Source organism: Sorex fumeus, unplaced genomic scaffold, assembly GCF_029834395.1.
Source record: "Sorex fumeus unplaced genomic scaffold, SorFum_2.1 ptg000037l, whole genome shotgun sequence".
NCBI lineage: Eukaryota > Metazoa > Chordata > Mammalia > Eulipotyphla > Soricidae > Sorex > Sorex fumeus.
This window is the reverse complement of record NW_026606094.1, coordinates 72,806,726-72,820,493: the sequence shown is the minus strand read 5'-3', so window position 1 is coordinate 72,820,493 and position 13,768 is coordinate 72,806,726. Positions and strand designations below refer to the sequence as shown.

At 63.2% G+C, this 13,768-nt stretch overlaps 1 protein-coding gene across 1 annotated transcript; it reads right to left on the bottom strand.

Moving 5' to 3' along the window:
• Positions 1–1,505: 1,505 nt before the first annotated feature.
• AQP1 (aquaporin 1 (Colton blood group)) lies at positions 1,506–12,957 on the bottom strand. The gene is made up of 4 exons (XM_056118398.1): positions 12,519–12,957; positions 3,754–3,918; positions 3,513–3,593; positions 1,506–2,909 (listed from the first exon to the last, which is right to left on the bottom strand). The coding sequence occupies exons 1-4, from the start codon at positions 12,906–12,908 to the stop codon at positions 2,730–2,732; spliced, it is 816 nt and encodes a 271-aa protein (XP_055974373.1). The 5' UTR covers positions 12,909–12,957; the 3' UTR covers positions 1,506–2,729.
• Positions 12,958–13,768: the final 811 nt, after the last annotated feature.

The following is a 13,768-nucleotide window of genomic DNA, read 5'->3' as shown; positions in this document are numbered from 1 at the left end:
GGGGCTCTGGGAGTCGGGAGGGAATCTGGGTGCCAGGTGTTGCCTCCTCCAGGCCCGAGTGGACACATGAGAGCCTGTGTGGGCATTACTGGGCCTCAGGGAGCAGCGTTGCCCTCCCCTCCCCAGCCCAGCCTATGAGCGAGGGCGGCCCCCTGCAGCCCGTGGGACAAGGCTCCTTCCAGAGAGAGAGAGGAGCAGGCAGCTTGTGCCGGCACCTTTGGGTCTCAGCAGACATGCGTGCAGGGGGCAGGGCATGACCCTGGCCTGGAGGCGTCTCCTGCATCCGGCCCACTCTGCATACAGAGGAACCATGAGCACAGCCCTCGCTCATGGCGGGCATGACAAAGTGAGACATGAGCCAAGGCTGGACATCCAGACAGCCCAGACCCCAGTCTCACCGCTGCTGCCCGCTGGTGGCATGGCCTCACCCAAGCCCACTGCTCGGGGGCCTGCCTGTCCCCACTGAGGCCCACGTCAAACTTGCCGAGATGAGGCCGGCTGCCCAGGGCCCTCAGGGAAGGCCCACCCGTACGGGGAGCAGCAGGCATGTGGGGTTCTGATGAGATGACAGACCGTGCGGGAGGGTGACACTGTTCTAGCGGGGCCAGGGGACATGCTGGACAGGCAGAGGAGGGCTGCCCAGGACAGGGCTGACAGAGTTTCCTCTCTGGGGAGAGGGGCAGATGAGCACCCACCAGGAGGACCTGACCCTCCCCGAGTCCTGCCAGCCTGTGCACAGCGGGAATACTGGGGGGGGGGGGTCGGGGTGACCCACACATGGGGGTGAGGACGCCATCCTCTCAGTGCTGGGTAAGGGGCCAGCACCTCCTTTCCCTGCACACCCGTGGCCTCCCCTGCCCCAGGCCTGGAGATTTCCGGAAGTTGGGGGGTCCCTGAGCCCCAAACTCTGGATGGTTCCCATGTCTCCCCAGTCTGTGGGGGTGCAGGGGGCTCAGCTCAGCCAGAGGCTCGTCTGCTGTGGGCTCGGCGCCTCCTCTGGCTCTGGACACTGCCCTGCCATGCCCCATCCCTAGGGGAGGCCACACGTGGGCAGGACCCTGAGCACCCACCCTGCAGGCAGGAGGAAGGGCAGGACGGACAGATGAATGGACAAAGAGAGCATCTCTCTCCACCTGGACGCGCCCCCTGCGCTGTGTGGGGGTGTCCAGAGCAGAAGTACCAGCTGGCGTCACCCCCTCGGGCTCCCCTTGGCGTCGCTGTTCAGTCTTGTGGGTCCTTTCCAGCCAGCTGGGGGCTGAGGGTGGCATGGGCAGAGCCCCTGGGTGCAGCTGGGGAGGGGCGGGGCAGGTGCAGGGCATACGAGCCCCCCGAGAGACAGGACCCTGCCCCCCTCAGAGGGAGTTCTGTGCCCACCCCCACCCATCCCGGGGCTCCTGGCTGGGGCCAGCAATGTCCCTCTCAGCCTGGTCCTCGTGTCTCTGCCCTGAGCCCCATGTGGAAAGCCAGGCCCAGCCAAGTGAGAACACACAGGCAGCCCGGCGACCTTGCAGTCATTTTCCTTTATTTTCTTAACATATAATAAATTCCAGGTCCCAAGAGACACATGCAGAGCAGACAGAAGCAGGTCCTGGGACACAGTCGCCAGCCAGGCAGGAGAGGTCCAGCCCGCCCAGCCCCCTCCCTGCCCGGGCAGAAACAGAGAAGCCCGCGGGGGCCACCCCATCCAGGGAAGAGTGGACAGGGAGTGCCCCAGAAACTGCCCCGGGACCTGTGTCCTTCTCTGTTGGGGACTAACCCTGGGGACCTCACTCCCACGCCCAATCTAGCTGCCCGCCCAGGCCTTGTGTCCCCACATGACAGCTGCCCCAAAGCAGGCTGGGTGCCCGGCTGGCCCTGGGCAGATCTGCCCCACAGATCCAGGCTGAGCCCCTTGGGGTCACTGAGGAGGGTCGGCTGGGCCCTGTGCAGTCCACTCAACTGCCCCCAAATGCTTCCAACCAGCAGCTCAGGAATTAGTGGGGTGCAGGGTGCTGACACCCCCTCTAGCAAAGCCCCCGCCCACAGAGCCCAGCAGGGATGTGGTGTGCCTCACCATCACCTGTCCTCAACCTTAGTCAGCAGTTCCTCAGGAGTCCCCCACCACCCCCTCCCCTCCGACCTGCGCCTGCCCCAGCTGCAGGACCTGGAGGGAAGAGCAGGGGGTGGCATGCGGGGAGCAGAACGTGGGTGCTCAGAGAAGCCGCTTCCAAACGACCCGCTTTGTAGGAACCCTGGGGAGCCCCACCTCCCTCCCCGCCCTGGGGCCCCTGGGGTCTGAGCTCTCTCACTCCCCTGTAGCTCTGAGCTTCCAGAATCCCACGGAGGTGGGGGGCTCCCAGGCTGTCCCGCTCTCCGGGCCCCCTTGTTGGGGTCCACACAGGGCCCCTGATAGAGGCCAGGGCAGGGGTCTCCGGGCGTGTGCAAGGGACCCGGGCACTCCGGGAGGCGATGTGGGACGGGGTGAGCTGGCACACAGCTCGCCCCCCGAGCTCGGAGGGACCACGCAGAGTCATTCCCTGGCTGTCACCTCCTCCACGAGCAGGTGGAGGTCCCTCTGGGTCCCCGGGAAGAAAGAGAAAGAAAGTGACAGAAAGGGCCCCACGGCCCGGGCGCACGTGGGAAGTGACTTTGCTCGCCCGCTGCCGCGGTGTCTGCGAGAGGATAGCACGGCAGCCCTGCCCCTCCGCCCGCCCGCCCCGCCCCCCACGCACCACCCCGCACCCTCCCCTCTATTTGGGCTTCATCTCCACCCTGGAGTTGACGTCATCGGCGTCCAGGTCGTACTCCTCCACCTGGCCGCTGGTCCACACCTTCATGCGGTCGGTGAGGTCGCTGCTGCGCGGCGCCAGGATGAAGTCGTAGATGAGCACGGCCAGGGCGGCCCCGATGAACGGCCCCACCCAGAAGATCTGCAAAGGGAGCGGGGGAGGGGGGCTCAGAGGGGCTTCCCGCTTCCCGGGGCGCCCTCTCACTGCCCCGCCCCCCATCGAGAGGGCCCGCCCCGCCCTCCTGCGCCCCTCAACCTCCCTCCAACCAGGTTTCCTTCCCGTTGCCTCGACAGCTGTGGCCATGCACACGTGATTTTCACCTGTGTCCCCCTAGAATATCCGGGGTGGGGGGCGGCACAGGGGATTGAGAAAAAGTGGCCTAGGGGCCGGAGCGATAGTAGAGCGGGTAAGATGTTTGCTTTGCACATGAAAGACCTGGGTTCGATTCCCGACAACCCATATGGTACCCCCAACACTGCCAGGAGTAATTCCTGAGTGCCTGAGCCAGGAGCGACCCCTGAGCATCGCTGGGTGTGACCCCAAAAAGCAAAAAAAAAAAGGTGGCCTAGGATCCCACCCCCACCCCCCCAGCTGCCGCCGCCCCTGGCCCACCAGGCACCCTGTGGAAGAACCAAACCCATCTGATGCACAAACAGTGCAGAGAGCACGGAGGAAGGACCCCACCCACTCTGCAGCTCGGGGACGGGCACAGAGCTGGACCCTAAAGGCAGCGCCCAGACTCACCCAGTGGTTGCTGAAGTTGTGCGTGATCACGGAGGAGCCAAAGGAGCGGGCGGGGTTGATGCCGCAGCCAGTGTAGTCGATCTGGGAGCAGATGGGGAGGCAGAGAGGGGGCGGTCAGGCCCAGAGAGACCCCCCTGGTAGCACACCGCCCCAGCTCCCCCTCCGATTCCCATCCCCCCCCACCACACACACACACCACCTCCCCAGCTCCAGGGACCCGTGCACTCCCGGCCTTACTCACCGCCAGCAGGTGTCCTAGGGCTACAGAAAAGCCGATGGCCAGAGGCCCGGAGCCCCCGAGGTCGCGGCGTCGGCGGTCAGTGGTGGCCAGCACGCAGAGCACCAGCTGGAGGGTGGCGATGATCTCGATGCCGAGGCCCTGACCTGAGTTCACACCCTGGGCCAGCTGCAGGGGAGAGGGGCCGGGGGCAGTGAGTCGAACCCGCCCCTGCCAGGCACCCAGCCTTGCTGCCCCTCCCCCTGCAGGCCTCAGCTCCCGGCCACAGCCAGGCCAGGGCACCCCCAGAGGAGCAAGACCAGCGGCCAGGGAGCTGGGCAAGGCGCTCATGGGGGAGGAGAAAGCAGTGGAGGGAGAGCGCAGCCTGAGAGCCGCTCCGTGAGTGAGTCCAGAACATTCCAGAATAATGAAGAACACCACCCCCCCTGCGGCTTCTTCTCAACTCCCAAGACTGTGGGTGCTGAAGCAGCAGGTGGGCGCTGGCCTTGCACGCGGCTGACCCAGCATCCTGAAGGTTTCCTGCGCCACCCCCCCTCACCCCACCCCCCATCCGAGCGATCCCTGAGCACAGAGCCAGGAGTCAGCCCTGAGGCCCCTGGGTAAAAACAAACAAAACAAAACTCCAGAAGTTGGGCTCAGCCTTTCCTCCCTTCCTCTCCTGCTTCCCTCCGCCTCTGCTTGTCCGTCTGTCTGTCTGTCCCCAGGTCCCCTCCCTCTCAGGCCACCGGGGCCCTTCCCTGTCTCTAGCTGCCACTTACTCCTGGGCCACTTATAGAAGCGTGACTCATGGAAAAAAAGAGGCGAACGGGCACTGCCGACCGGTCTCAGCCTCCCAGCTCCTGCCCAGCCAGACCTTCCCTCAGGCCCTCCCGCGTTCCTGCCCCTTGTCCTGTGTGGGGGTCCCAGAACCCAGGTGGGCCCAGGCATGGAGGAAGGCGCACACCCAAAGGTGTCACCGTGGCGGCTCCCAGCAGCAGGGCTGGGGGTGGGGGCTGCAGACCTTCCAGCGGCCGAGCGTCCCCTGATAGCAGTGTGGGGCACCCAGCAGGGTCTGGGCTGGGGGCTTTCCTCACGGGCCTTTCTCAGCACCACCCGGGGCCTTCCTAGGAGAACAATTCTCTTCCCGCCTTTGTCCAAAGCCTGCCAGGGGAGAGTGACTCACATCCCTCCCGGGAGCCCCGGCCTCAGCTCCGGCCTTTCCTGCAGACCCCAGACCGCGGCCCCCTCTGCCCGCGGCCCCAGCCAGCGCCCCGACTCTTCTCCACGCCTCCACATTTGGATCCTAACCCTTCCCTGCCCGTTAGGTGTCAGTTCCCGGTCCCCGCCTGCCGAGGGTCTCGGTTTTCCCAGCCGTAAGACAAATCTCATTGTCCCTGTGGACTCCACAGGGAGGCCGAGGTGTGGATCCCGGATGGGCGGGCTCATGCCTGCTGCCCCTTCCTGTGTGCTCTGCAGGTGCCCCTTGGAGATCAAGACGTGCTGGCTGGTTGAATACCCGCACCCTCGGCCCCCAGCTGTCAGCTGCCCCCCCCCACACACCTCTCTCGACCCCTCCTGAGTGCCCATTTCCTGCCTTGCCCAGAGACATTGCTTCCCCAGGGCCAGCAAAAGCAGGGGCCTGAGGCCATGCCCAGCACTGAATCTAGGAAGGGAGGGGGTGGCCACTGCCCTAAGGGCCTGGCAGACGCCCCCTCCCGAGGCTGAGAAGCCCTTGACACCCTCTCCAATACCTTCAACCCCTCCTCCAGGAAGTGCTCCACCCTGCGCCCCAACCCGATGGCTCTCATGTCTAGTCATCACCCCCCCACACACACCCTCCCTTGCATGCCAAAGAACTTACGCTCCTTACATCTGGGAAAACTTGATAATTCAAATTTGGAAGGGGTGGTTAAAAGTCTGTTGGAACGTGGTGGCCAGCAAAGGGCAAGTTCCAAATTAAAGCCTGCTACTTTGACCACAAGAAGGCCCAACAATTGCTGAACCAGAGCCAATTCCAGTTGTGATCACTTATTTCTTTTTTTTTTTTTACAAAAACAAGACCTGGCTTGCCTATCCCCAGCTAGCTATGCCCAGCCCAAGACGGATAGGTCACAGATGCAGGACAACACAAACAATAGATGGCCATCATTCCTGCAAGAGCAAATGGAAACAAGCAGAAGAACCTGCGCCTCCCATCCAAGATGCAAACTCTCCGTCCAGCTACCAGCCCACTGAGGGCCGTGCACGGTCCCCAGCTGGAGTTTCACCTGTTCTCCATTCCCACATGTCCTGAGCCTATGGGGGACAGAGCCCTCTCAGCTCCCAGGCTGAGGACAGGCTGGGAGGTCTTTCTGCTCTATAGTCACACCCAGAAGTGGTCCTACTGTGTGGCATCAGGGCGGGTTGGGGTGGGAGTCAGGAGGATGCTCATTTTCTAGCATTTCCACCCCTCTCCATGACCAGCTGTCTCGGGGGTGCACCCTGGACCAGGATTGGTTGATTTGTTCTGGTGCTGGCTAGCCACTGCATCTTCATCACGTGAATACATTTGTCACATAAGTGAGTGACGGGTGATGTATACCAGCAGAGGACATGGCCCAGAGAGAGGACTTGAAAAGCAGGTCCCTATCCCAGCTTTGCTGCTTTTGGCTGCCCAGGAGCAGAGGGACTGGCTACCCCCAGGTCCTTCCTGTGGCTGCTTCCAGCAGGACTAAGAGCCACCAGCTCATCCTCAGTGCAGGGCCGACCTCTCTGGGCAACAGACCTCAAGTCTTTGGAAGAAGCCAGCCAAGAACCAGGACCCCCAACTTGGCCTCGGTGGCTCGGGGCTCAGGAGACAGCGGTGGCTCTGGCTGAGCATCTGCTCTGAAGCATGAGCTGGAAGAGCAGAGAGGAAGCCCCCTCCTGCCTCCACCACCCGCGCTCCACGTGGAGGCTCAGGGGCTGCCTTCAGGCTCACCTCTCCCTGGCAGTTCATGGGTGCACCCACTTCTGGGTGCCAGCAGCTCTGTGCAGCCCTGGGTGTCTTTCCACACGGGGGTTAGGGTGTCGGTTTTTCCGGGGTTAAGTGTGGACACAAAGAGTTTCAGTCGGGAATAACTCAATGAAGAGTCTGTCGGGGGGCTGAAGTGAAGCTCCACCAAGCAGCCAGGTCTGGGATGAAGCCCTGACCTGGGCACGGAGCGGTGGCGGCAGTGGAGGCAGGGAGGGGCGGGACACACGGCCAGCGAGTGAAGGCGCTCACCCCGCGTTCTCAGACCCACTGGCCCCGAGTGGGCGGAAGCATCGGAGCACCCGGGGTCTCTTGGGTGTCCCTGTCCCGCGGGGACGGGAGATGGGGCTGTCGCACATCACGCAGGGGATGCAGGGGAGGTGTTGAACATCGTACGGGGGATCGGGGGCTCTAGATGTCGGTCTGCCTCTGGCGTGTGTCCAGGCAGCCGCCGCATGTCCCTGTGTCCCATACAGGCTGCCCTGAAAGCCTGGGGGAGGGGGGTGAGTGGAAGGAAACCCCCTGAGGGAGAGAAAAGGCTGCAATTGGAAGAGCCCTGAGTGGCTGCCAGGCACCTTTTCATTCCCAGACTAACAATGCACAAAGCCGGCTTCCGCCTCCCTCCCTCCTTCCTTTCCTAGTCCCGGGGAGCCCTCCTTCCTGCCGCCCCAGGCCCCACGCCCCAGCCCTGCACTCGTGCGGGCGGATGGGACGGATGAGGGCAGCGTGTGCGGCTGGCTGTGAGCATTTGTGTGTGTGTTTGTCTGTGTGTGTGTGAGCATGTGTGTGTGAGCATGTGTGCAAACAGGTATAGGAGCGTGTGTGTGTATTAGCATGTGTGCAGGTGTGACTCTGGGAGGGTGTAATGTGTGTGGGTTACTATGGGTGTGTGGGTGACTGAGTGTGTGGGTAGTTGTAGAGAAGTGGCAGTGGGTGTGGGTGTGTGGGTAGGTGTGTCTCAATGTGAGTGTGTGGGTGGGGTGAGCATGTGTGAATATGTGAGACCACGTGTGAGTGTAACTGTGAATGTGTGGCTAAGAGTACACGTGTATGTAAGCATGAGCATGAGATCCTGTGTGTATGTGTGAGACTGTGTGACTGTAGTATAAATGTGTGCATGAGACCCTGTGTGAGTGTGGATATGAGAACATGTGTGAGAATGTAGGTTTGTGTGACTGTGAGACTGTGTTAGTGTATGGGTGTATGTTTTGTGAGCATGTGAGAAACCGTGTGTGACTGAGTGTGTGTGAGATTGTGTGTATGTCTGTGAGTTGTGAGTGCATGAGACTGTCTGTGAGTGTGAGTCTGTCTCTGAGTTGTAAGTGTATATCTGTGAGTGTGAGTGTATCTGTGAGTTGTGAGTGTATATCTGTGAGTGTGTATATCTGTGAGTTGGTAGTGTATATCTGTGAGTGTGTGTCTGTGCGTGTGAGATTGTGTGTGTCTGAGTGTGAGTGTCTGTGAGTGTGAGTGTGTGACTGAATATGTGTCTGTGAGTGTGTGACTGAGTGTGTGAGTGTGTGATTGTGACTGTGTGGCTATATGAGTGTGTGAGTGTGACTGTGTGTGTCTATGAGTGTGAGTGTGTGTCTGTGAATGTAAGTGTCTGTGAGTGTGTGACTGAGTGTGTAATTGTGAGAGTGTGTGTCTGTGAGTGTGTGACTGTGAGTGTGAATCTGTGTGTGTCTGTGAGTATATGAGTGTGAATGTGTGACTGTGAGTGTGAATCTGTGTGTGTCTGAGTATATGAGTGTGAATGTGTGACTGTGAGTGTGAATCTGTGTGTGTCTGTGAGTATACAAGTATGAATGTGTGGCTGTGAGTGTGTGGCTGAGTATGAGTGTGAGTGTGTATCTGTGAGTATGTGAGTGTGTAAATGTGAGAGTGAGTGTGTGTGTCTGTGTGAGTGTGTATCTGTGAGTGTGTGACTGTGAGTGTAAGTGTGTGGCTGAGTGTGTGACTGTAAGTGTGTGGCTGTGTGTGTGTGGCTGTGAGTGAGTGTGTGGCTGTGAGCGAGTGTGTGGCTGTGACTGTGAGTGTGTGGCTATGAGTGTGTGTCTGTGTGTCTGTGAGTGTGTGGCTGTGAGTGTGAGTGTGGACTAAGGCATGACAAAGGTCCCCGGCCCGGAAGGCAGGAGGCTGGGGCCTGCTCTAGCCTGCCATGACCCACTGAACAGCCTCTCTGTGTCCCCAGGCCTGGGCCTCAGTTTCCCCCTGGCCGGCAGCCCAGGATTCCTCCCTGTGGGACACGGGCCAGCTGTGGTCAGCTCTGAGCAGGTCTGAGTCCCTCAGACCAGGATTTCCTCCTGCCCGGCCGCTGCACATCTGCCCTCACGGGCACAGATGTCCCAGCCTCCAGCAGAGCAGGGCCCTTCCCGGCCTCGTGCCCAGGGGACCCTGAGGGCCACATCCTCACAGCAGCCTGGCAGCCCTGCTCCAAGGGGAATCCCTTGTCCCCACAGCTGCCCTCCTGAGTGCGCGGCTGAATGGCGCCATCTCCGGTGTCCTGGGGTCTCACGCCCTGGACACAGTGCCCCCAAGATGCTCACGGGTCAGCAGCCCCGGGTCGGGGGGGAGGCCCTGACACCATCTACAGGGGTGGGACTCGTCCCTCGCGCCAGGGAGGCCCCTGCCCTCGGCACCCTCAGAGCACGAGGCCTTGGGGGCTCTGCCGGAAGACCCCAGATGCCTCTGTCCCAGGGACAGGGTGGCCGAGGACGGCCAGTGCGTGCAGGCTGGTGCTGAGGGAGCCCCACCCGGGAACAGCCCCGGAGACCGTCAGGTTGTAGGCACTCTCGGACTCATGTTGGAGACACGCTTTGGAGCTGGTCAGGGGAGAGAGAGGGGGCTGTGAGCGGCAGGACACTGTGGGTAGGTCGGGTCCCCTCCTTGTGACACCCCTTGGGGTCCCTGAGCCAGGGAGTCAGAATTTTCCGTGGTGAGGAAGTGTGCACCGCAGCCTGGCCAGAGCAGTAATTATACCCCTGCTGGCACCATGCACCCCGCAGGCCCCCAGCCCCGCCCAGAGCAGCCTGGCATGGGCGGGTCTCAGAGCCCCAGGCACCCCTTCTCCCCAGGGAGGGCAGAGCCCGGAAGTGGCATGCGGGGCCTCTTGCTCTCTGGGGAAACTGAGGAAACCAGGTCCGGGGCAGTGCAGGACGGACGTCAGCAACCAGGCTGATACCCCCAAAGAGGGCTGCTCACCCCCCACTCCAGCACGCTGAGGGGCTCTGATGGCTGGGCCAGACCCCCAACCCTGATCTCCCCCTCTCTGAGGTTGGCAGCCCCGAGCCGCCTGCTGGCTTCTCCACCTCGGACCCCCCTACACCATCTCCGCAAAGCCCTCCTGCACCCCAACCCTTGAGGTCGGAGATGACCCCGGCCTTATCTCACGCTGCTGCCCCTATCTCGGTGCCCAGCTGGGCCTTATCTCTCAGCTTGCGGAGAGCCAGAGGCCAGCAGGCAGGCGGGATCCCCACTTCCCGAGCTCAGTCACACCGCCTCGTCCTGTCCCACACTGGGGCCCGGACCCCACGGCATCCCCACGCCCCTCACCCTGGACAAAGGGGCTTTGGCTGCGGAGCTAGCCGGGACCCTGTAGGTTGGACCTTGTGGGCCAGATCCTGGGCTCTGCAGGGTATATCCGACCGTCCCGGCTCAGTGAGGAGAAAGCTGTCCCCCGGGACACCCCCTGACTCACCCAACCACTTCCTGCCACTTCTTTCCCTATTTTCGTGGAAATCTCCATGCCAACAGCTTGCTCCACCCTGGTCTGGACAAGGGGTGCGGCCAGGGGCTGGGGGCCGCTGAGGAAACAGTGTGTCACCTGCTGGATGCAGGCCACTGCCCCCTCTCGAGGTCCCTTCCAAGCCCCGTGTCGGACGGGAACTCCCGGGGGGCAGTGGGGCTGGGCGGAGGGGGGGGGCACTTTCCCTTCTCCAGGCCTGACCCCTCTGTGCCGGGGCTCACGTGGAGCTCCTTGGCCGCCTTTCAGCCAAGCCCTCTGGGTCGGGTGATAACTGCTCAGCCAAGTCCGGGTGCTTGGGGCGTGGCCAGGAGATAACCTGAGCCCGAGCGCCCCAGGTCACCCCCTCTTGAAGCCTGGGCTCCAGGCAAACTCAACAAGTTCACAGGCAGGACTTGAGCACTTCACACTGTGCCTGCCTGCTGGGGCGGCCCCTGCCCCCGACCCCGCCCCCGCCCTCCAGCCCGGGCTCCCTGCTGCCCTGCCGGGCCCCCTGAATCAGTCACGCTGACTCGGAAAACAAACCCAGGCAGGCACGAGGCAGCGGGCAGGGCGTGGTGGTGGCACTTGAGAGAAGCACGAATGCCCCAGGTTAAAGAGCGCTGACCTCTCTGTCTTGCCCAGCCCCCCAAGGGGTGGGGGGGGGCTCCAAGAGGGTTGCTTCGTCCCCAGGGAAGCTCCTCAGACCCGCCCCTATGCCAGCTCCCCAGGAGGCCCCTGCCCCTCAGACCGACACCTGAAGCAGCTGCTCCTCATGCCCAGGCAGCCACATCGGCCCGACTAAAGTCTAAACTCCAGCCCGCGGGGCTAATCTTCAATCCAGGGTGCAGTAGCGAGGGGCAGAGGGGCTGGGGGAGGTGTGACGGCGGTGACAGAGGAAGTGCTAATCCCCCATGGTGGCAGGGTCGTGCCCGTTGCCCTCCAGAGCATGACCTTTGTCTGCACCGCAAGAGGTCGGCAGCAGGGATCGGCCGGGAGAGCCCCAGGCGGCTCCTGCAAGGTCATTACGGGTCAGCGGTTACCACGCGGGCTGCCTCTGCTCTCCGCAACTGTGCTGCCCCGTTCCCGGTCGGTTGCTGGGGGGGGGGGGGAGGAGGGAGTGGGGCGTCTCTCCTGGGTCCCCTCCGCCTCTCTGCTCCAGTCCTCCCCTGCTGAGTGTGCACTTGGCCATGGGTCTGGAAAAGCCCAGGTCTGCAACAGGCGCAGACAGAGCCGGCAGCGATGCGCTGAGCTCAGCGGCCCGGGAGGAATGCTTTTCAGCCGCTGCCACGGGGCCCCCCAACATCTGCTCCCCATTAGTACCCCCAGCCCGGGGGCCCCATCCAGCCTGGCACAGCGGGCATCCGCTGGAACGCCGTGTTTAGTCAGTCCCTGCGCTCGCACCGCCCACCACCCCCTCGCCCCCACCCCGGACACGCGTCCAGAATGGGGCATCGGCGGGACCCTCCACGCTCACGCAAGCTCCACAGCCTGCCGCGGCCGGGCACACACATCCCCTCACACCCCCAGACCTGCGGGGTCGCACCTCCCCAGGGGGCCAGGGACCCGGACAGCCAGAGCAGGAGGAGAGTGTCAGCCCCACCCCACGCTGCCATCCAGGAAACCACCTGCAGAGCCCGGAGCTGTTTGCACCCTTATCTCCCTCCAGCTTCCAGGGCCAGGGAGCAGCACTTTCTCCTGAGGCAGTTTGGGGGAAAGTGCGGGGTGGCTCTCAGTGGTGTGTGTGTGTGTGTGTGTGTGTGTGTGTGTGTGTGTGTGTGTGACCAGCTCACACACCTGGGACCGGGCTGACGGGCAGAGCTGCCCCTGCTCCTGGCTACAGGGCTGAACCTCCAGAGAGGGGCCAGCAGGTGCTGGCACAAACTTGCTCCCCGTAAGTTCCCTGCGAGGGTCCCCACCCGGACAGCGGCCGGACGCTGAAATACTGGGGCTCGGCCCCCCCACTGAAGTCTCAAAGAAAAGTCCCAGCCCTGCCTGTGCTCCCGCCCGGGGCAGGGGTCCCCTCTGCACAGTGGCTAGAAGCCTCCCTCCAGGGCCCCCGGCCCCACTCACGTCATTGCGGCCCAGACTGTTGTTGGGCAGGTTGGAGGTGATGCCGGACAGGATGGCCGTGGCCACGATGGCCCCCACGCACTGGGCGATGATGTACATGAGCGCCCGCAGGATGCTGATCTGACAGCTGAGCAGCAGCCCCAGCGTGACGGCCGGGTTGAGGTGGGCGCCGCTGATGTGACCCACGCTCTGGGCCAGCGTGGCGATGCTCAGCCCGAAGGCCAGCGACACCTTCACATTGTCCTGCGGGGCCCCTGACGTCTGGTTGCCCACCATCGGGTACTGGAAGCCCAGGGCCGAGCCGATGCTGATGACCACGAAGAGGATCATGGCCAGGAACTCGGCCACCACGGCCCGCCAGAACAGCTTCTTCTTGAACTCGCTGGCCATGCTGGCAGGGGGCTTGGCTGCAGACCGCTGCAGACCGCTGGTGCTGGACTCCCGCCTCACACTCAGCCACAGCCCAGGGCCGGGCCTATTTATAGGGCCCGGGGGGGGGGGCGGGGGGAGGAGAGAAAGGGGAGCACAAAAGGAGGAAGGCCTCTCCTCTCGCTCCTGCCCGCCCTCCTCACGGATGGATGTAGACACGGCTCCCACTGCCGTCGCCTGCCAACTTTCCCCTCCCTCCCTCCCTCCCTCCCTCACGTCCCTCCCTCCACCCTCAGCCCTGCCCAGCCTGGGCCTGGGGAGCAAGCAGGCAGGAGGCAGCCTCTCTAATAGGCTTTGGGAAATTCCTCCCCCGGTGACCCCCTTCAGGGAGCTGGAGAAATTCAGGTGTCTCTGCCCCGCCCCGCCCCACGGTGCAAAGCTCAGGGGGCGCCCTCGGGCACAGCCGGCCCTGGACGGGGCGGAGTGAAGGCGCTGGACTCGGTACTGGACGTTGCTCTCCGGAGAAGCAGGCACAGTGACCAGCTGCCCGGCTGCCCCTGCTACTGCTGGGTGGGCGCTGTGAGCCGGAGTCCAGGGGCCCAGGGGCCAGCCCACTGGACAAGCGTGAACAGGACTGTGGACCACCATGGACCACTCTGGGGCTCTCAGCCGCTCCCCAAGACCGGTCAGGGCTGGGGGTTGCCGGGGAAAAACGCACCCTGGGAACGCCCCGGCTCCTGGAGCAGTCTGGCCCGTGATGGGGGGGGGGGGGGGCAGTTTAGGACTTTCCCTCTCCAAAGCAGCAAGGCCACCTGGGGACAGAGGAGGCCAAGGCAGGGCAGAGAGAGGGACGAGGGTGGGAAGGAAGAGGAGGGGGCGGC

What these genes read in the sequence shown, in the direction of transcription:
- AQP1 (XM_056118398.1), bottom strand. Translation starts at nt 12,908, where the DNA reads ATGGCCAGCGAGTTCAAGAAGAAGCTGTTCTGGCGGGCCGTGGTGGCC. An exon ending in ACAGTCTGGGCCGCAATGAC is followed by an intron (nt 3,919 to 12,518) that starts GTGAGTGGGGCC and finishes TCTCCCCTGCAG; the next exon opens with CTGGCCCAGGGTGTGAACTC. An exon ending in ACAACTTCAGCAACCACTGG is followed by an intron (nt 2,910 to 3,512) that starts GTGAGTCTGGGC and finishes CTCCCTTTGCAG; the next exon opens with ATCTTCTGGGTGGGGCCGTT.